This window comes from Mus caroli, unplaced genomic scaffold (genome assembly GCF_978045245.1).
Source record: "Mus caroli unplaced genomic scaffold, Mus_caroli_1 scaffold_9, whole genome shotgun sequence".
Taxonomy (NCBI): Eukaryota; Metazoa; Chordata; class Mammalia; order Rodentia; family Muridae; genus Mus; species Mus caroli.
In genome coordinates this window covers 24,369,204-24,392,588 of record NW_028227264.1, presented here as the reverse complement: position 1 = coordinate 24,392,588, position 23,385 = coordinate 24,369,204, and the positions used below count along the sequence as shown (strand labels likewise).

General features: G+C 39.1%; 1 protein-coding gene across 5 annotated transcripts in view; it reads right to left on the bottom strand.

The window, feature by feature from the left end:
• Nucleotides 1-23,385, bottom strand: part of Arhgap18 (Rho GTPase activating protein 18) — a 258,522-nt gene that overhangs the window by 60,783 nt on the left and 174,354 nt on the right. For all 5 annotated transcript variants that reach the window (XM_029482498.2, XM_029482496.2, XM_021175112.3 and 2 more), the window contains exons 2-5: nucleotides 17,267-17,466; nucleotides 13,163-13,398; nucleotides 8,729-8,792; nucleotides 2,930-3,105 (exon numbers count right to left, since the gene is read on the bottom strand). In XM_029482498.2, the coding sequence (XP_029338358.1) occupies nucleotides 2,930-3,105; nucleotides 8,729-8,792; nucleotides 13,163-13,398; nucleotides 17,267-17,466 (676 nt within the window). The remainder of the gene's footprint in view (nucleotides 1-2,929; nucleotides 3,106-8,728; nucleotides 8,793-13,162; nucleotides 13,399-17,266; nucleotides 17,467-23,385) is intronic.

The following is a 23,385-nucleotide window of genomic DNA, read 5'->3' as shown; positions in this document are numbered from 1 at the left end:
CAATCACAAAAGAACTCACACAATATGTATTCATTGATAAGTGGATATTAGCCCAAAACTTAGGATACCCAAGATATATGATACAATTTGATAAACGCATGAAACTCAAGAAGAATGAAGACCAAAGTGTGGACATTGTGCACCTTCTTAGAATTGGGAACAAAACACCCAGGGAAGGAGTTACAGAGACAAAGTTCGTAGCTGTGATGAAAGGATGGACCATTTAGAGACTGCTGTATCCAGGGATCTGTCCCATAATCAGCTTCTGAACGCTGGCACCATTGCATACACTAGTAAGATCTTGCTGAAAGGACCCAAATATAGCTGTCTCTTGTGAGACGATGCCGGGGCCTAGCAAACACAGGAGTGGATGTTCACAGTCAGCTATTGGATGTATCACAGGGCTCCCAATGGAGAAGCTAGAGAAAGTACCCAAGGAGCTAAAGGGATCTGCAACCCTATTGTTGGAACAACATGATGTACTGACCAGAACCCTGGAGCTCTTGTCTCTAGCTGCATATGTATCGAAAGATGGCCTAGTCGGCCATCAATGGAAAGAGAGGCCCATTGGACTTGCAAACTTTATATGCCCCAATATAGGGGAATGCCAGGGCCAAAAGAATGGGAATGGGTGGGTAGGGAAGTGGGGGGCGCTATGGGGGACTTTTGGGATAGTATTGGAAATGTAATTGAGGAAAATATGTAATAAAAATATTAAAAAAAAAAAAAAAAACAAAACAACAACAACAAATATATTCAGGCCTCTACACACGCACATGCACACACCTGTACACATATGCATATACCTACACACACATGGGCATGCACAGACATGTGCAATATGCATTTGCATGTGACAAGAAAAAACAGAAAGTTTAAAGAAGTGAGGGAGCCTAGAACAACAAAAGACAGGCAAGAAGAAAATGAATAAGTAGTAAAATGAGAGAGACAGAGACAGGCATAGACACAGACACAGAGAGGAAAGAGAGACAGAATGGGAAAGCAGAAGAGGACATAGAGGAACAGAAGGATAGGGGAACATGAAGAAAGTCAGACACTCTAAATGGCATATCAACCAAACCCAGTAGGTTTCTTTTGGAGCCTGGCTCTCAAACTGCAGAAACTCACGATAACTGAGATAAAATTTGAAATTTGAAAGCTTGGGTATCTGAGATTAAAACTTGAGATTAACATTTTAGAGGTATAGCAATGACAACACAGTGTGCAGTTTTTTAAAACCTCTGATTCTCTTTTGTTGTTTTGATTTGTTTTGAGCAATACAAACCTTTACAGGTGATAAACAAAATTCAGACACGTGTTTCAAAATAACACAGAAAAGGGAAGTGGACAGAGTTACAGAGGTGGCCATGTTAGTGACGATGAGGCTGTTTGGTAAGTATTTAGAACTTTCTTATATTACTCTGTTTTGTTTTGTTTTTTGCCTTTGCTTTAAAGTATAGGAACAAAATTTGCATAGAGAACACTCTGCCCAGAAGGTGCAGGTCCTAAATACCATTCCCTAAAAGGAATCCGTTTCTTTGAAATCCAGCTGCTTTCACATCTAAGAGGTAGAAAGTGACAAACTGATCCTGGAGCATGCTACACCAGGAAATTAAGAAGGGATGGAATGAGGAGCACACCATGAAACAGCAGAGGAACCAGCAGCAGGGCCCCACTGCGCAAGGTGGCCATCAAAGACAAATTCTAGCACCTATACAATGCTTAATGGAGAAAGTCAGCAGGTAGAGGTATGGAAAGCTGAAAGGAGAAGGAGGGCTGCCAATTAACTTCGGAGGGACAACAGGATTAGCCTGTATCTCAAAGCTCAGCTTAATTATTGTTCCAGAAAAGGGTAATGTGGACATCAAACTATTGCATAGTGAGTTATAAGATAGGATGGCCCCATTTCAAGGACTAATCTAGCATATATTGTAGAGAAGGAAGGTGTCTTCACAACATGAGAAGAGGGGGGGCATCTTGGTTAGCCAATGTATTGACAAAGCCTCGAAACCAAAGAGAGGCCTGTATCCCTCCAGACACATAGCAGTTTTGGCTTAATGTTTAGCCTGTACCTAATCATGATGAAATGACCAGACAATTTTCCTAGTGTTAGGAACTCTTTTAAAAAATGTTAAAAAAAGGAAAATCTCAATTTAAGGAACCAAGAAATATAAGAAAACTAATGCAATGTATACTCCCTGTTCATATCTTAATGGGGTGTGCAGAAATAAGAAGCTCATATCCAAATTGCCAGTTTTCCTGTCTGTTAAATATTAACTACAACTTTAGTATCTAACTTCTTCCATCTCAACACTTTAACCTTTACTCATTTATTTAATATTTATTTTTTATGTGTCTAAGGGTGTTTTGGCTGCATGTATGTCTGTGCATCTCTCTATGTGTATGCCTGGTGCCACAGAAGACAAAAGAGGGCATTTAATTCCTTGAAACTAGCCCTGACTGTGAGCCTCCATGTGAGTACTGGGAATCAAATGAAGATCCTCAAAGAACCACCACTGTTCTTAATCACTGAGCCATCTCTCCATCTCCAACTCTATTTCAAATTGCCTTGAAAAAATCTCAAAATACAAATGAATGTATATCTATTAAATAGTGTGTAAACAGATAGATGTAGAAGGAAAGGTTAGAAAAACATTAATAACTGTTCAATCAGCTGTTGATGGCAATGTTATGACAGCAACTTTTCTGTGGGTTGTAAATTTTAAAACTACAAAGTTTGCTGAAAAGAAATTCTTGCCGGGTGTGGTGGCGCATGCCTTGAATCCCAGCACTCGGGAGGCAGAGGCAGGCGGATTTCTGAGTTCGACGCCAGCCTGGTCTACAAAGTGAGTTCCAGGACAGCCAGGGCTATACAGAGAAAAAACAAAAAAGAAATTCTTTTAGAGCCATCTGAATGTGCACTACATACGGGCAAAGAGTCATTGCCGCTGATCTTCTGCGTCCTCTCCTTACTGAACTCTTTCTGATTGACAGCTTGCTCCGCAAATGACACCTCCAGATTGATGTCTGTTTCAGAGGCAGGTGTGTCCTCAGGCACCCGTGAGATCTGCTCCTTGCTATCGACAGCCCCACTAGATGGCTGATCTAGGAGAAAAAAAGACAATTCAACTGCATGCCTTTTATTTTTAAAACTTTCAATATATTAAACAGAACTTTGGGAAGAATATTCATTTCTCTAGGCAACAATTTACTGTCATTTTGATAACAAAATGTTTACTCAAGGGATTTTAACACTGGCTCATGGAGTAAAAGCTGAGAGAAGTGATTGATAAACCAGGGTCCAACTGGGAATTCTTTGTGGTCACAGTTTTTAGACTGGGTATAAATTCAAAAGACTACCAGAAGACATCAAACTCAATGGGAAGTCTCATAAAGTTTAGTAGATGCAGTCACTGCTTTATTCTGAACTGAGGAGCTAAAAGCAAGAGAGAGAGAGAGGCACTACATTGTATCTCTGCCTTGTGCCTTTCCTAAACCTTCTTCAGAGTGGAATACATCTCAGAGCAGGCCTCCTCCATGCCCTGGAATGTTCTGGAATGTTACCTATGAAGCATGGTAAAAATTCCAAAACAACAGCTGATGCCAACAACTCATCACTCCGAAAGTGGGATCTGGAGGTGCCTGGTACAAGAACCAACAGGTTTTGTACCTGATTTTATTAAAGAGCATAGAAGCCTCTTCCAGAGTGAGTCAAAGAAGCTGTGGGTATTTGCCATCAGCAGTTTCAAAATTTTATTTGGTCTTTTTTATTTTGTTTGCTGCTGATCCTCTAGGAAGTAATTAATGTTGAAATTTTTTCTTTGATAAAAACAACAGCTACTGGGAAGGAAAAACACACTTCCAAATTGCCTTGGTAAATTTTTCTCTTTTCTTACAACTCACTTTAGAAAACTGCTAACATGAACACTGGTATTACTTTCCACTACCAAACACTGATTTATAATAATTTATAATAAGATGCCATGGACTGAAAAGAGAGAGCCTGTCATGGTGGCCTATCCCTGTGACTCCAGCACTGAGGAGGGAAGCTAAGAAATCAAGAGTTCAAGGTCATCTTCAACTACATGGTGACTCTGAGGCCACAGGGGCTAGGACAATCTGTCTCCAAAAACAAAAGTAGGGCTAGCCAGGTGGCTTAGAGAGCAAAGGCGTTGCCATGCAAGCCTCATAAGCAAAGTTCCTTCCCTGGATCATACAGGAGAGAACTATGTCAGGAAAGTTGTTCTCTGACCTCCACATGTGGACGATAGCATTTGCATGTCTACACAGACATACACAAACACACACACACACACACACACACACACACACATCATACATGTTCACAAGAGTAAATAACTCAAGAAAGTTGTTTTCTGACCTCCACATGTGCACGACAGCATGTACATTTACACACACACACACATGCACCATACATATACACAATAATAGTAAGCATACTGATACACAGTACGTAATTCACAATCGTGAACAAACTTAAAATTAATAAACCCCAAATAAATAAGTAAACTCACACCTGAGAATGATTTGTTCTTGCTTCTAATCCAAACAGTGATTTACTTTGCTGGCTGAGCAAAACGAAAACCTTGTCTCAAACAAACCAAACCAAAACAAAACCAAAACCAAATCCAAAACCAAAACCAAACCCAGTGCTTTGTTTGTTTGCCTACTAATATTGCACACTGTAAGACAAAGAGATACAAGACGCAATTAGTTTTAAAAATGTAATAAATACATATCAGAAATCCAGGGGTATATCATTTAAAGGCCACTGCTCAGAACAATTTTTGTCAATGCTAAATAAAACATTAAAAAAAGATCCTTTTGTTTCAATCAAAATAGAATTAAGAATTAGATATGAATCCCATTTTGTTCATCCCGACTATGGAGTAGAGCCAGCTTCATGACTGTGCTGCAGCACAGCCACATGGGGCTCAGTAAGGGCTTGCCTTTGTTTAAATGCCTCTCTATAGCAAAGGTGAAACCTACAGAAAGCCTAGATTTTCAGTGTGAGCCAGCTTAGCTGGCTTTCAGGCAAGCTTTTAGTTAGGCGAGCAAGCAAACATGTGCCCACGTCAAATAGAAAACTCAGTGATGGTGTTATCTGCTCCCATCTATTTTTTTTTCAATAGTCTGTGACAATTTTAAGTAGAATACTTAATAACTTTTATGATTAATTTTTAAAGTATCGTAAATGTCAAAACAAATACTAATTTTATTTTCCCATTAGTTTATATGGTTATATGTTTTGCTGTGAATACATTATTGGTTTCCTAGGAAACCATTCAATGAAAAAAAAATGATTAGCCATTTTTGTAAATTAGAAGCTACTTTCAGCTGCTGGATGTCAGTGGACAAGAATTTAGAAATGATTCTCTTCAATGCTTCGATGTCAGTTACAATAATCATATCCTCCTTGTGCAAACCAAAATAAACATGCTGTGCTGAATCCAAACTGGAGTCATGCAGAACACACTTAAAACAAATTGATTTCCTCCAGAAAACAGGGCAACAAGAACAAAAAGCACAAACTGTGCAAACCGCAGTTCAAATGCGAAACCAAGTTCAGGGAGGGGACAGAGAAAATAACTGGGTGACAGTGGTCGCTGCTAGAGATAGACAGCGATGTGGCTAAGACAAATGATGGATCCATCATGCCCATACGGAGAAGTTAAAGGATGAATTCCTTGCCTGTTAAGCCCACAAGTGTAGATAATATAATTTCTTTACTCTAGTATCCTCGTGTGTGTGTGTGTGTGTGTGTGTATGCTCGAATACAGGGGTTAGCATGAGTAGACTCACAGATGTGTGCACATGTACGTGGAGGTTAGAGGAAAACCTGAATGTCATTCATTCACCCCTGTCTGCTTTACTCTTGAGACAAGTGTTCTGGGGCCATTGACCTAGAGTTTAACAAATAGCCGGTAGCAAACCTAGGGACCCACACGTCTAGACCTTCCCAGTGCATATAATTTCTATAATCCAATTTCCTCTTTTCTATGTTTATGTGTGTCCATTCATTTGTGCACATGGACTCACACATGTGTACACATGTATGTGGAGCATTATGTATATCTGGCTTTTCTATATAGGCTGTGGGAACCTTACACAAGTACTCATTTGCTTGTAAGACTAGCATTTTACTTGCAAGTTCTTTAGTGATTGAAACCACCCCCCCCCCCAGTCCTTTCTGATTTTGAGGAAGGCGACAAGTCTAAGTTATATAATTCCTTTTAAAAAAATTTGTCCAGTTATCCAAAATAATAGAAATATCTATTTTTAAAAAAAATACTTTACTTCTCTCATAGAAATACAAATTAAAAGTATATAGATCACTGTGAAAAAATGGTAAGTATTAATTTATTAATATATATAAATAAGTACAAGTAATGGGCCTTGCATAGAGGTATGTAATTTTATGAAAAGTGAAGAATGTAGATTAATGTGAAATGTGACAGTACTTGCAGCATTCAAAGTCTACTAGTTTTTAATTTGAAATTCTTTTTAAAGGTCTATTTTAATTTTATTTGTATTGGTGTTTTGTGTATGTTTGCCTGTGCACCACATGTATGCAGTGCACTGAAGAGACCAGACGATTCCATGGAACTGTTGTTACAGATGGTTGTGGGTCCAGTCAATGGAACCAAGGTGCTCTTAACTGCTGAGCCACCTCTCCAGCCCCCAGACAGGTACTTCTGGATGAATAAAAAGTCAAGCGTAGATAAAACATTTAGATTAGACACTGGTGTTTTCAGATTTAACCAGAACCAGCCTTACTTTACAATCTCCGGATAATGTTTCCTTGCCTATAGGTGATGGCTAACCTTAATTGTCAACTTGGGAAGAGGAAACCTGAATTGAGGAATTGCCTCTATCAGGTTGGCCTGTGGAGCATTTCCTTGACTGCTAATGGATGTGGGGGATCCAGCCTACTGTTGACAGTACAATCCCTTGGTGGGTGTCCCCAACTTGAATAAGAAACATAGCTTCTTCTGAACCTGGGAGGAAGACAAAAAACACACCATCCCCCTCTGGTCTCTGCTTGTGTTCCTGCCTTGGCTTCCCTGGATGATGGACTGTCACATGCAAGCCAAATAAACGCTTCCTTCCCTTGAGCTGCTTTTGAATAGTTTTATCACAACAACAAAGACTGACATAAATCTAGGACAATTTCTTTCTGAACTTTCCACAGTGTTTGAAACACCATTAGTTCATGGTAAGCAAAGGAGTGGGCCCTGTCCCAAACTGATGTAGCAATAGCTACCTGGTGACTTGGCTGGCAGCTTGCTTCCTACTGTTTACCCTTCCAGCAGAAACAGATATAAATCGGGCTACAAGTTGTCACATCTCTCTTGCCCACTGCAATCTCAGCCTGAAAGCGCTCATATAACAGACTTGTCTCTCAGAACCTTTGTTGCTATAGCCTACATTATGATGTCTGGCAAGAGATGAAAACATGAAGAAAGGACAATGTTCTCCTCAATATCTGTTAAGCAACTGGCAGTCACTCTTCTCCAAAGCATATTGACACTGGCACAAAAGATCTGTCTGTGTCTCTGAGGACCCAGCTCTCCAGCAGGCTAAGTCTGGCGCTGCCAGCCTGCGTGCCACTTCAGTGTCTGCTGGCACACAGACAGGGGGAAATACTCAATGGTTCATTCTGATACAGCACATGTTGCTACAGAGGGCTCCACAGAAGAGACAGAAAAGAGTGTTTTCATAGGGGTGAGTGTGGTGTGTGTGTGTGTGTACTCAGAAATGTGATGCTCATATATGTATGTGTGCTCACACTCATGATGTGTATATTGTATACCCTTATTTTTTATGTGGTGATACAGGAGAGAAGTACTGAGAAAATTCTAAATAAACAAAGATGTTATACATGTTCTCAGATTTCTAAACCTCCTCATACAACTCTGTCCTAAAGAGGGATTTCTAGAGAAAGGTTCGGGATGCTCTTAGGGCCTCTAGTTTATCTGACAGCCATTCCTTCACCCTGCTACTTCAAAGCCCAAGGCCATACAGTGATGTACAAATACCTCAGATACTAAGTTGAGAACGTAAATACACAGTTCATCTGTGTCAGTGTTTAAGTAGCTAGTAGACTCATGTTTTAAGCCTGAATGCTTTCCCTTCTTATAAACACTAGAACTGTAAACTTTTTCGCCATGGTACTTAATAGAATCTTTGTATTCACTTTAATTTATAATTCATCTCTGAAATAAATGTTTAATGTGAAATGCATGAAAAGGAGAATTGTAATTCATTTTTTAAAAGATAATCTCTTTTTCTTATATGTTTCTCTAAAATTTCTGAAAACAAAACCATTTATGAACTTAGAGCTTATTCATGAACAGGGCACTAACTCCACAGTCCAGAGGCATGGTGTGGGAAGCATGGCTTTCCAAGTCAGGTCTTTCATCTGTAAAATGTACCAAGAGCAGTGATTAGCCAGGAATAATTCTTGAGTATGCTGAATGAAGCAAAAAGCTCTGCAGCCACTGTGGATATGATAAGCATTCATGAAGATGTATATGTACATTGAGATCAGATGGGAAAAATGATAAAGGGCCAACTCTATTCAAAATCATGCATTACATTAGTACTTTCATAGAAGTTTCTCAGTAGAATTGAAGGGAATATGTTAGAGTTATAAGTATTTATTACAGTAATTAAAAAGACAACCAGGAGTACAAGTCCAACATACCATCTTTTCCTTGGCCTTTGTCTTCGTTTGTTCTGACTGACCGCAAGTCTGAGTCATCTGGAGACTGAACAGAGAAAAGGAGCCACTTAGTCATTGAGAGAACTCACAAATAGAGAAAACAGTATTGTAAATAATCCCATTATAACCTTCAGAGAACAAGAAATGAACTCAAACTTATACAAGTCACAGGCAGCGAACAGAGTGACACAGTGACCAATAGCCAATCGTCCAACAAGTGTATGATTACTCATGGCTGTGGGACACACACCAAACACAACTGGGAACCGGACAGAGGTCAAGAGTGTCCCTGTTATCTGAAACACCACTATTTAGATGAAATATTAGCAACATCCAGCTGTGAGTAGATATATGTGGTTTACTCAAACCATGACATAGTATTTAGCAACAATAACAAAAATAAAGTTCAAAAAACATGCTTCACCAAAAGCCATGCATATTATGATTTCATTTATCTGAAAAGTCCAGAACAGGTAAATCACACAGACCCAAAGATCCACGTTTGCCTGAGTATTCAGGACAGTATAGGAAGTAGTTGCTGATTGGTATGTGCATTCCTTGCAGGACATGTAATAAAAATGTGTCCTAGTTGACTGTGATGATGGCAGAAATCACTGGATTATACACCTCTTTTTTATTAGTTTTAAAATATTTACTTTTAATAAATTTACACATGCATATATTCTAATCATATTCAACAATCCTTAATACTTTCTCCTAATGTCCCTTGCTCTCATGGAACACTTTTTTGTTCCCTCTTCATGTCTACTTTTGGGGAGAGGAATGGCCTACAAGTTTAATTGGGGTCCTTTGCATAAGAATGGGTGGGGAGTTATTATGGAACCTGGGTGGCTAAACAGTTACTGCACTCATGAAGAAAATGACATCAATTTTTTTGTTGTTCTTGTTGTTGATACAGTTTTTTACCCTGTCATCTAGCCCACATCTTGCAGGCAATCATTCCCATATTGAGTTCTATGCTTTATTGGGTGATCATATGATATGTGGATTTTAGCTTACCAATTCTATTATCAAACAAAAGTACTAGATAATACATTAGAATTTAAATGAAAATCTTTAAAAAAAAAAAGAGTGACCAACCAAATATGGTGGTTCCTGTCTGCATTCCCAGAATTCTGGAGACTGAGGCCGTAGGATTCTCATGAGTTTAAAACCAGTCTTGGTGATATAATGGGTTCAAAGCTAGAATGGGTTACATGGAGAAACTGTGTTTCTAATAAACAAACAAATAACTGGCAATCTTAAATATGAGATAGGTCAAAGAGTAAAGTGCTTGCTATACAAACACAAACATGAACATTCAAAGCTGAAACCCAGCATGCATGTAGACACCTGAGCTACATATGAGGACCCAAGTTCAAACCTGGCATGCAGGGTAAACACCTGGCCTATAGAACCACAAACATGAAGACCCATCTTCAAACCCAGCAGACATGAAAACACCTGGGCAGGGAAGTATGCATCTGGTAGACACAGGTAGATTCTTCAAGCTTTCGGCCATCCATTCTAGCCAAATTGGATAGCTTTGGCTTCAGTGAAAAAGATTCTATCTCCAAAAATAAGATGGAGAGTGATTGTGAAAGACACTCAGTGTTGGCATCTGGCCTCCAAATGTGTGTACACACCCATATATACAAGTATGCACACACAAAATAGGTTGTTTAAAGAAGAAATGTGAGATAAGTTAAAAGCAATTGGCAATAAGCAGTGATATATTGAAAGTAATCCTTTTCTTTCTCTAAAGGAATTGTTGCCATGAGCCATGACACCTTAGACATGGCCCTTCAAGGGTTATAAACATGGTGAGTTAGAACTGGCTCCAGATGGGGCTCTATAAGAGTTTATGAGGGGTCAGAAAAGTAGCCTGGGCCAATCATACAACAAGGTCTATTTGAATGGATTACTTTTAATAACAACTCTACTGGATTCCATCTATACATTCAAAAACTAGCCCGTCTAGTGTCCTCACAAAGCAACCTCAGATATATAACTATATGTATACCCTATATGTATATATGTATGTGTGTGTGTGTGCATGTGTCAGTGTGTTATCCACAAAGGACTCTCCTCTCTCACTTACAGTTTTACAAAAAGCACCAGGACTGGCATTAATATGTCATTAACATATGAGTTAGAGACTTATAGTACTCAAGACAATATCAAGTCACTGAAGTGACACATTGTATGGTCAAAGGTGCACCTCAGTTGGTTACAATAGGACATTCTCCTTCCCTCCGCCTATAAGTCTGTAGAAGGTTGGCTTTCCATGCACAGTGAACACAACCAAGAATTCTAATCTTATACATAGATATATATTTGGCGTATGTGGTCAGACTGTTTTTGTTAGTAACTGAAGATAGGTATCCATATGGATACATTTAGGAATTAAATTTCCTGGTGTCAGCACAGGCTTTGTGCTTAAGTTTGGACACTGGAAAAGCTGAATGCACATTTATCCCAGAACAGAATAACCACAAGCAAGATGGATGTTTAAGTGGTGGGGCATGGAAAGTCATCTTCTAAAGAACAGTGGTATTCCAACTAAAGGTATCCAGCAAAAGACAACATTGTCTTAATCTGCTTGTGTTACTTCTCTCTTAATGACACCAACTGATCATAAAAGCCACCAATGATCTTAGATTCTAAACTATGTGGGTTAGACTTTTCTAGGAATTTGCTGGGAAAGTAAAATTTTTCTTCTAGCACCAAGTAGCAACATTGTCCTCAAGACTAGCAGGGATCCCACACCATAGATTTTGCTAAGTCTGCCATTCTTGCTGTCACTTCCTCTGAGCTTTCTTAGTGGCCAGGGCTGGTCAGGAGGCAATGTTCTTTAATTTGGAAGGGATGTCTTATTGTTTATCCTTACTATTGCTTTTTCTATCATTGCAAACCTACTTCCATCCTTCAGCACTGGTAGATGTCCCAAACAACCACTGGATAGCAAACAAGGATGTAACTTATACAAGTGCCTGGAGCAATCTAGTGACCCAGGAATTTCCCGTAAGTGGGTTGAATTTGATCTGCAGTTGGCCATGCAAGCAAAGTAACAGCCTGCAACTGAAAGGATTTTTGCAGAAAAGCAAAGTAATCACAAAAAGTAAAGGCTCTCTACATAACATTATCAACAACAACAAAGTGACTTCTATATAAGCACCTCCATTCTGCTTTTTATGAAAAACCATAAAATTTTTACTGCCCTTTGCTTATACTGTAAATTGATTCTCAAGTTCAAACTGCTTACTATCAGAGTCATGTTTGAAAGTGGAAATGCTGCAGAAGAGAAAATGCTTTAGAGTCAGACAAAATTGGGTTTAGCATCTACAGGACATCGAGCAAGTTACTTAAAGTCTATGAACCTCAACCTTAGGATGGACATGATAGCACCTCACTCAGAAGATAGCTGTGGGTATTCAATTAACTCAAACAGGTAGAGCAGTTAGCTCAGTAGCCATGGTAGCAATTGCTTCTGTTAATGTTGTCATTATTGAACCATTATTAAAGAATCCTTTCCAATGCTTCTACTGAATTTTCTAAACCAGAGCTGAGGGGGGCAGTAAGCAAAATCATCTGTGCTCTTAAAAATATCATTTAGTTCAGTGGATTTGTTCTTGTTGGTAGCAAAACCTGTTCGACAAAAGTTCCATATGATTATTTCAATCCAATGCAAGCTCCTTATTTCCTTATAGATAAGCTCTGGGTGCTCTATCAACGGACTATGTGCACAGCACTGTTCAGGGCCTCACAGTTCTAGTACTTCTACTATCTCCTAAAGTCTCTTCATTTAACACTCTTCGATTTCCATCAGAATCAGCATCTTCCATGAAAACACTAACCATTTGGCTTGATCTTAATTCAGATCTATATGCCAAATTCAGATCTATATGCCATGTAAGTTTCAGGGGGCTAGACACAAAGAGGATAATCCTTCACATCTCAAGGGCCCAGCTCCTGGGTTGCTATCACTTCCCTGATACTCCACTTCTACCCAGCTTTCAGTGAATTGGAAATTCAATGATTTCCTCAAGCAATAACTGATAAGGACTAACTGCCCTGGATCCTGCTTTTCTATCAGAAACAACTGGCACCAAGCTGTGTAGAAGGTCTTCTTCACTATTCTCTCCCACTCACTAGTGTGACAGGTACATCTACTCCAAAGACCCCATGCTTCCTAGTACAGAATTATTGCTAGGAATTTGAACTTGCTTAGGTGTTTGTCTCTCTGGGGTAACTTTTAAAAGGGTGAAACTCAAAAACACTGGTTCACTGCCAACACAGTAACACTGGGTAGAGAACAGGTGCTCATAAAGTTTGTAATGAATTGAATTAAACTGGACTGGTCCAAGTGACTCTAAGCATTTCATCATTTGCTTTCATATCAGAAAAGAATCTTACTTTTTCTTGTGCCTCTCTCTGTTGAGCAAATATGTCTCTGACGTCACGAATGTGGTGCTGTTTGTTTTTCTTCCTCAAGGTCTGGGAGACCGTTTCCACCCGTTTCTGAACAGCTGCTGCCTGAGTCCGGGTCAGTGTAGATAAAAACAGAATGCTTTCCTGCGGGTCATCAATAGACTCTCCAAAAAGATTGGATAGACCTGCCTCTTTGAGCCATTCTTCTTCCAGTTCTCCCTCTAAAATAGTTTTAAAAAAAATAAGAAAGAAATGGTTTTGAAATCACAAAGAATAAAAACGTTCATATTTTTAGACTATCAGAAATCCTGACTGAATTGCTTCTGTTATAACTAAGCCACGGACAGAACTGAGAATTATTATTTGAAACTTGGACAACTGCCATTCTCTCTGGCCATAGTGATAGCAAATTTTGGGTCAATTTCATATATACTTAATTAAAAATTTTAAAATTGTTTCACATGTAATTAACCTCTACAAGTTCCTGCATATTAACTAGGGAAGGCTGCCCCGTCGTCCTCCTAGAGGTGAGCAAACATGGAGAAATAACGCATCCCAGCGGGGGACGCAGAGGTTGGTGTTGCAAGCCTGCGTGGAGGCATGGTTTCTTGGCTTGAGTTCAAGGCTATCTTGGAGCCCAACACCTATTTCCAGAAGGGTTTGTTTTCTCAGTTCCATGTAGCTAATGAGGCCTATGGCAAGGTAGTGAAAAAAAAAAGTAACAGGGAATTTCAAATTAAAGTTTCTATTTTTTTCTCAAATGAGTGCATCAGATAATATAGATATTCAAGAAGTTTTAAAGCACATTATTTTCAATGAAAAAAAAAAGAGAGAGATTGCCTGAAAGCTAAATAAATAACGGAATCAAGTGAAAACAAAAAAAGTAGGAATTCAATTATAAATTATAGTTGCCTTCCATGTCTGAGGTCTCCACATATGAAGATTCAACTAACCTAGATTTGATGTGCTGCTAAAAGTAGTGCCTGATCTGAACATAGGTATCAACTATTTGTCCAATCCTTCCTTCTTCCTCTTTCTTTCTTTCTTTCTTTCTTTCTTTCTTTCTTTCTTTCTTTCTTTCTTTCTTTCTTTCTTTTTCTTTCTTTCTTTCTTTCTTTCTTCCTTCCTTCCTTCCTTCCTTCCTTCCTTCCTTTCTCTTTCTTTCTCTTTTACTCTTCCTTCCTTCCTTCCTTTCTTTCTTTCTTTCTTTTTTTTTTGTTTGTTTGTTTGTTTGTTTTGTTTTGTTTTTTGGTTTTTTCGAGACAGGGTTTCTCTGTATAGCCCGGCTGTCCTGGAACTCACTTTGTAGACCAGGCTGGCCTCGAACTCAGAAATCCGCCTGCCTCTGCCTCCCGAGTGCTGGGATTAAAGGCGTGCGCCACCACGCCCGGCTTCTTTCTTTCCTTCTTTCTTTCTTTCTATTTAGACAGAGTCTCGCTATGTAGCTCAGGAAGAACTCTACATTTTGGAGCACCCTGTAACAGACTCCTTCATGACCTACCTAAACACAACATCATAACTATCTATATAGTACTTTGTGCATTGCACCACACATTCTAAAGGATAATGTGATGGTTTCAAAATATAGGAGTACATAAATAGGTTGATGCAAATTCATACAACACATTTTAGTATCTATCTGTTGATTTGGATTCTCTAGGCTCTAGAGGTCCTGGAACCAATCATTTCCTGTATATCAAGGGATTCTACATTATCTAAGATCTAATGAAGCTTATAGAAAAACAGATGGAAAACTAGAATAGAGTCACCTCAAGTACCATGTTTAGAAAGAAATAAAAAAGGACAGGTAACAAAGGACACAAAAATGTCTATACCCCATTTCAGAACTGTCACCAAATATAATTCTGCCTTTTCTTGTATAAACTAAATGAGAGCTATCAGAGCTACTTCCTGACCAAATATCATGATATTTTGCAAATGTTCTCATCTGTGTCACTCATGACTGCTCTCTGTCCTTCTGCACTTGAGTAACTCCTTGAATGTAGAAATCAAGCATCAATAGCCTGGGCCTCAAAGAAAACAGCTGGGCATTGTGATTATTGATGAATAGACAGGTTAAACAATACTCCAGATGTGCCAACTCAGAGTGATGGAGAGGAAGGAGTTTGACATTGTCAGCACAAGGAAAACAAGATTGTTATGCCCACTTAGTATGTTAAAAACAGAAGGAAAACTCAAACTATTTAAAATTTAGGAAGAGGTGGGCACTGTGGCTCCTGCCTTTAATCCCAGCACAGGAGGTAAGGGCCCATATATCTCTATAAGTGGGAGGCCAGTCTAAGCTATATAGTGAGTTCCAGGAGATCATCTCAAAGAAGGAGGGGGAAGGAGGGGGAGAAGGAGGAAGAGGAGGAGGAAGGGAAGGAAAAGAAGAAGAAGAAGAAGAAGAAGAAGAAGAAGAAGAAGAAGAAGAAGAAGAAGAAGAAGAAGAAGAAGAAGAAGAAAGATGAAGAAGATGAAGAAGCAGCAGCAGCAGGAGGAGGAGAAGGAGCAGAAAGAGGAGGAGGAGGAGCAAAAATATGAGTATACAGAGTTATGTCCATTGGTATTTATCATCTGTTAATTCAACTTAAGTTTGGAGAATTATCAAACAGCCAAAGCTTAAGTGTGGTTTTCCCTAACATATTGTTTCCTACTGACCAAGTGGCAAGTTACTTCTGTCTTGAAACACAGACTGAAAGATGATAGTAATTATAACAAATAAGATAAGTTTTACTTATAATGTATTTAGAAAAGTAAAGGAGAAAATAGATGAGACATCAAATTAGCAGAATATGGTTTTCTTTTATCAGTCTGAGAAATATTGAATTGAGAAAAATATTCAAGCCTGGTATGGTGACAAACACCTAAAATCCCAGCTCTTTGAAGAATGAAGCAGGAGGATTAAAAAAATTAAAATAATTGTATTCTACATAGTGAGACTCTGTTGAACAAGAGCACAGAAGCCAGGCTCCAGATCAATATTGGCAGATTTTTAAAGCAATATCATAGAAAAGAAGAAAATACTATTTATAGTGATACTTAACTCAGACACTGAGGTCAGAGTTAAGGGTATCTATTCTAATGGATCACAGAACTGATAATGATTTTATTTCATTTCCTTTTGGCATTTATGTAACTTACTGGGACACGAAAATGTACATAAATATTTATGAATAGCCCAGAAAGAAAGCCACAATTTTAAGGACAAATCAGGCTTCATGAATATGGTGTCGTCATGAATTTAAAAGATTAAAGAAATAGTACAAAACTTAAGAAAAATATTAAAAAGTGAAGTACTGCATGTTAACTTTAGAATACCAAATATAATAATAAAGTGTATATAGAAGACTGTTAGGAGGAAAAGTAAGAAAAACGATGCACTAACCACCAGAAGCAGCAGCTAAGGGAGCACTGGAACTAAGGGAACTGAAAATGCTTATGTCTTTTATCATCCAAAGCTGTACCTCTCCATTGGCAAAGCAGACTGTCTGGATACTGTGCTGAACAAGAGAGGACCAGATCTAGCAGAGGTCAAGAAAACCACACACACAGGTTGCTCATACCCATCTAGAAATGTATTGGCTAGAAACAAGAGGAGCACCCTCGAATGTTGAAAAGGCTACCATATATGGAAAAGTAGAATAAACTTATTTGCTCTTCCTTAAAGGAGAAAGATTACAGCAACACACTCGGAGATAGAAGAAAACAGACTTCAAAAACAACATAGTTATAACAAATCAAGCTACTTGACAAGTGGAAAAACTGAATCACTGCGAAGTTGGAAGCTTACCATCACCCATTCACACTTCCTGGAGATGAGATAGCCTTGAGGCTAATATATTATGGAAGCAGTTAAGTCAGTGTAGATGATTTGTAAGCTGCAAGTCTAACTCACTGAATCTCTAATAAAATGGATATGCTTGTACCAGGTACAACACTTGTACCTGGTATTTGGACTCTTTTATCTGCTATTATCCAGTAACCTTTAAGTTCAAAGGCAACCAGCAGTGTTACTTGGGGTCTGTTCCCTTCCTTTCTGGACATCCATTTCTACTGATAGACATCTCTTATTCACGTAGACATTACCATCAGGTTCTTTGACAACTATGGCCTCTTGACCTTCTTGGCGATTTTCATTCGACCTCTTGATGTTTTCTAGTTCTGTCCAATAGGCTTCCATTGATACTTCATCCAAAGAGTCCTGAGAACTCGATCGATCAAATGGAGGTCTCTCGGAAACTTTGCTGGAGCTTTCTTGGTTTAGGGTGTGTTGGCCATATCTGCGACTAGAAACACAAAACAAAATGTGGTTCATTTCAGATGAAAAACTGGCACCATTGCCAAAACATCATAGCACAGAGCTGCAGAGTCTAGAAACTCCTTCAGTTCACACTTGTTTTGTTAATTGCGAGATATCATGGTCACTAACACTCAAAGGAAACAGCTTAATGATTCACTTAGGTTGCATGCTTTGCTGAAAAGAACGACAAGAAAGAAAGAATGACAACTAACATGCCCTTTCTCTTAGACACACTTAAATATGACATGTAAATAAAATTCTAATATTGTGTTTGGAAAGCAGTAGAGTGAGATGTGATTATTTGCTATTCACAAAGAAATGGGGAGTAAATTTTATAGAGTGCATAATTTTTTTTAATCAAAATATTTTTTGCAGTTTTTGTTTTAGATAATTTTTTTTAATTAGGTATTTTCCTCATTTACATTTCCAATGCTATCCCAAAAGTCCCCCATAGAGTGCATAACTTTTATCAATTATATTTATATACCAAACTCAACCAATTTATAGGCAATTGCTGCCACCAGTGAATCTTATTTTCCAAAGTGAAATATACAGAAGCTAATTTATGAAATTTCCTTTACAGTCTACTGAAGGAAGGACTTTAAAAACTTATAAATGCACTCATAACTTGTACATATAAATAGTTTCTAACATGTCTAAATACACATTTGCTGGAAATTCTTGATAACTTGAAATTGCCTCAGACATTTCCTGTTATTTATGAAAAAAATAAATTGAATGAGATTTACTTTCACTTCGAGTATTTATTGTGGGTAGGAGAGGGTGCACAAATCATGGAGTATGTGTGGAAGTCAAGGCACAACTCAGTAGACTCAGTTCTCTCATGCTATTTTGTAGGTCCCCGGCACTCAACTATAGTCACCAGACTTGGCAGCAAGTAATGCCTTGGCAGAGAACCTGCTGTCTGTCTCAGCAGCTCTTGAATGAGATCTTTATGACACCAACTAAACTACTTTTCCTTAGACTTAATACAACCTACTTCTAACATTGAATTATGAGAATCTACAATAAAAACCAATACAGAATAGAAAATAATTTTTATTTCTTATTATTTACAGATAGAAAGAAAACGTCACGTAAGCACTTCAAAGAAACTGCACTTTCATCTCTGGTGTTTTTTTCTTGACATAAAATGTTTTTTTTTTTATTTAAAAATTATTGTTTGAGTGGTATAATAGTTGGTGGAAAGTGTTTTATTATTCTAATTTCAAAGTGTATTTTATCTCCCAAGAAGGGTAGCTAAGAAGCAATAATTGCTAGACTGGTTTTATTTCCTGTACATATTGACAAAAAAGAGAAACACAATAAGATAAAATTTATTATTCATCCATGAATGATATCCTCACATCTAAACTGCTCCTTCCAACAATTATTTAAAGAGTAGGCTCTAAATGCTGTGTGAGAGCGCAAGTCCTTAGACTCAGACAAATCTATCCAGTTGAATGTCAAATAGTTTGTTAAAAAGAAAAACATGTCAAGAAAAACTTCCAAAGAAATGGGCCATAACTGGAGACGGAGCTGCGATGCGCTGGTAGGCAAGGTTTACTTGCTAAGGCTGGCTCTGTGGATCTTAAGTATTTCATTATTGCTGCTCATGAGAATGAAAGGAAGGATCTCTGCAGTCTCACCTGGAGTAGGGTGTGGAACCCACCCTAGCAACCTCAACACTCAGCCAACTAAGCCAGCACCATTTCAAATGTCAGGTCACCCTGGGCTATGGAGTGAGACACCCACCCCCATAAATATTACCTCTTTCCCTAACAGCAACCTTGAAGTGGATTTCAGGGAACAGGGTTAATGGAGAAATGGAGGGAAGTCTGGGAATCTCTTTCATCCAGTCTCCATTGTCCACTGTGGGCCCCCTCCATCTTTAACTCAAAGGCGATATCTATCCTCCCTCCTAGCCCACTCATCCAGGTTATGTCACAGGAATGTTGCTCCCGAGCTGGGCGACTAATGACACTTAACACTGTGGACTGTCAGTATAGAGTATTCAGTCTTGGTTGAAAATCACTCATAAAAAGTCACCCTGTCTCATACAATGTTGACACTTCCAGAATCCGCAGCCCCGTTCACGTGTGTGTGGTTCACGTCCTCAATCAGGACACCTGTCAGAATACATAAAGCCGATTCACAGATGTGCCCATTCATTTTTGCTGTTGTTTTATTTCATGTTAACTGTGCGATCATCATGTCTTTGCTTTTGTTTTCTCTCTCACTGAAGTATAAAATTGACTGCCATCTTCTTATTCCATACTTCTAGCTCTTCTGGTTCCTGTTAGAGACTAAGATGAGTCCTGTGAACTGGGAGAAGTATAAGAATTAATACCAAATAATTTGGTTTATCTGCTCACAGGAAAGAGGTGCGGCTGAATAGAAGAAAATCAAGTCTTTCATTCCTGAAGGAAATGTGTTTATTCTGGCAAGAAATTTCTGGTAAATTTCCATTAAGATAGCATGTGTAGAAAAATTCCAGGGCACTGAATTACAGCTTTGTTACCTAGCTTCACTGTCAAGCCCTGCTTTGAAAACATTCACAGAGCACCAATCTTATACCTCAGTGCTGAAGAAATGACTCAATACTGGGACTTGGTTAGATTTAGGTGCTTAATTGAAAAAAAAAAAATCACGAAATCATGGACCCTTTTTGTTTTTATTTTTTAATTTCCTTTTGTACTACTGGTAAATATTCTTGGACTACATTTTTCCATTTTAAGAATTAGGATAATAAATAATGGGATTCAGCAAGTGTTCAATAATTTCCCATCCTTTGCTAGGTTCTGTCAATCTAATTTTTAATTTTTTCTCTTAATACAAACTTGCTTCCAGGTGTGGCCAGTTCACATATTGTATCCCTTTTTTCTTTTGAAAACATACTAAACTTTTATCCTATGGACAGACAAGAGCTAAAAGTTAGGAACCTTCTTAAAACTATCCTAGTAAATGGTCAATTACCGTATTTTCTCTTTTTTGTTTTAAGGACTAGGTCTTTTATATTAATGCTCATTCCAAAATGAGTTGAAAACCATAAAGCACCATCTGCTAGGTGTAATAAAAGGTGAACAGGAGGAGATTTTATTTTCACATGATCTCAGCCAGCACATGGTGCTAAAAGCATTTCCTTGTGTATTTTTTATCTACTATTATTACAGCATTAGATATTGAAGCTGAAAAAATTAAGCACTATTCATTTGCTAAGAACGTAATGTTTGGGTCAGGCGTGGTGGCGCACGCCTTTAATTCCAGCACTCGGGAGGCAGAGGCAGGCGGATTTCTGAGTTTGAGGCCAGCCTGATCTACAGAGTGAGTTCCAGGACAGCCAGGGCTACGCAGAGAAACCCTGTCTCAGAAAACCAAAAAAAAAAAAAAAAAGATTGTAATGTTTTTGGAAGAACAAGAACACAAAGAAAAGGAAGGAGACAATGACAACGAAGACAAGAAAAAAATGACAAAGGAAGAAAAAACAGCAAGCAAGAATAAGGAAGAAGGAAGGAGGAGGAAGAAGAAGAAGGAAAAAGGAGGAAGGAGGAGGGAGAAGGAGGAGGAAAGAGAAGGGAGAAGGAGGAGGAAGAAGGAGGGAAAGGGAGAAAGGAGGAAGAAAGGAGAAAAAAGGAGGAGGAAGGAGAAGAAGAAAGGAGGAAGACAGGAGGAAGGAGAAAGGAGGAAGACAGGAGGGAAGAGGAGGAAGAGGAAGGAAGAATAGGAAGGAAAAGGAAGAAGGAGGAGGAAAAGGAGGGAGGAAGACAGGAGGAAGGAGGAGAAAGAGGAAGTGGCAGGAAGAGGAAGAAGGAGGAGAAGAAAGAGAAAGAAGGAGGAGAAAAAGGAGGAGGAGTAGGAGGAGGAGGAAGAGAAAGAGGCAGTAAAAAAAAAAAAAACAAACAAATGAACGAGAAGGGAGATAGAGGAGCAGCCCTGTTGTTTGTGGAACTACCTTTAAAATCCAGCTTCACAGAGGCCATCTGGATGCTCATAGCTGCTCCTACACTCAGTCTCTGGCTATCTCCCACATGCCCTGAGGTATGTCACTATGTTCTCACAACAGAATGAGAACCAAAAAAAAAAAAAAAAAGCAAATGGCACAGTGACCCTGTGAAGACAGCTTAGATTTTGAGTCCACTGAAAGGAGTTTTACACTCCCCCCAGCCCCCACCACATTTTGAAAACCACTAATCTTCCACTTCTCAAAAGCACCAATGGTCTGAAAAGGAACAACTTAGCTGTATGGGGGAAGCTCTAGACAACCCCACCGAGAAAAGCGGGGATGCCTTCCTAGTGCCTCTTGACCTACTTCTTTGTTTTCATTTAGTTTTGCAGACTTCCACTTTAAATAAAAAAATGGGATTTATTCCAATAGTATCTTCATATTTAGAGCATGATGACAAAGAATTAAAATGTCATTTCAAAAGCCCCACCTTGTCAATGTCCTTCATCATTCACTGACATCTATTCCTAAAAATTAAGAGAGCAACTTCCCATTTGACAGGGTATTTGATGGTACATATTTCTTCTGTGCCTTTGGGTCATCCATGGTCTCTTTCCTATAGTCACCAAAAGGCAGATTTATTTGTAACTAGAGGATATGAACTGGAATCCATATTTAGCAATCTGGTCCAATTTTTATTTTCTGTACCCTAACTCCTTAAGGCTTAAAAAAACAATATTTCATAGTATGGTTTTGGCGTGCTTTCGAATTAAAAAGAAAGTGGAAGGCCTTAGGACTATTCTCTGAAACAAGGACTATCTAATTTTCTCTTCCTTCTTCTTCCCCAAAGCATGTAAGGACTCTCTCACATCTTCTTATCTGAAGAAGTAAACTTCTCAAGGAAATACAACCTTCTTAAGTACCCTCCCCTAGGAACCTTGCCAAGTAACCAGGATACCTCAACCACTGGAGAGAAAGGCATAAACAACCCTCATATACTCAAATGGACGCCGTATTTCTAGAGAAACTCAGTCTGCAGAAGATAAGATTTGCATTGATATCCTGTTTCCTTAACTTGTGGCTCCCATGTCCAGAGATGAGAGCAACCTGGTTAAAGTCTGTGGTCTGCTCCTTGGGGTTCATTCCTTTCTACTAAAAATCATTTACTATAGCCCAGAAGGTGTCAACGGCTCCCTGGCTCTCCCTGGCTCGATATCTCATCCCCCTATAGAGAGTATTTGTACTTCATTCATCTGACCCTCTTTGAGTTGCATATCTTGAGGGCCTCTGATGCACACAGCATGTAAAACACATGCATAAGCCTTTTCTCCTGGCAATTTGTCCACTGTCAGTGTATGTCAGAGGACCTGTGGTATTCTAACCCCTTGGTAGCCTGGGATGTTCCCCTCCTTGGCCCCACACTAGCCATTGGAGCTTTGCTTCTCTTGGCACCCTGTCTCATTCAGTTTCTAAAGTAGCAGATGAGTAGCATTGCAAAATATCACTACCAATCAGGTCTTGCTTCAGTATCAAACTGTTCCCGACATAACAGTTATTCTGTTGACACCTCTCCCTTATAAAAAGAAAAAGGGACAAGTGGGCTATGCACAGACAGCCTGGTCTGCAGTTGACCAGTTGACCTTTGGGTCTGGAACCCCGGGGACCCGATGGGTGAAGATTTCCACCTACATGGGACGGAAGGTGTTCGATCATGTCTCCTGGACCCCTGGCTCCTGTCAAAGTAATCGCCCCCTCAGCCCCCGCAGAAGAGGTGTGTGGCTATCAGTCACAGAGGAGCTGCACCAAGCCTTCCCACATGCAAATAAGGTTTACCCTAAGCTCTCAGTCCAAGCCAATGAGAGGTACCTGCTGTTGAACCCTGTGTCACCCCCAAAACTGTATATAAATCCTACCCTGGTATTGCCCGCGCTTTTGTTCCCCCTGGTAAGAACACGCTCAGGG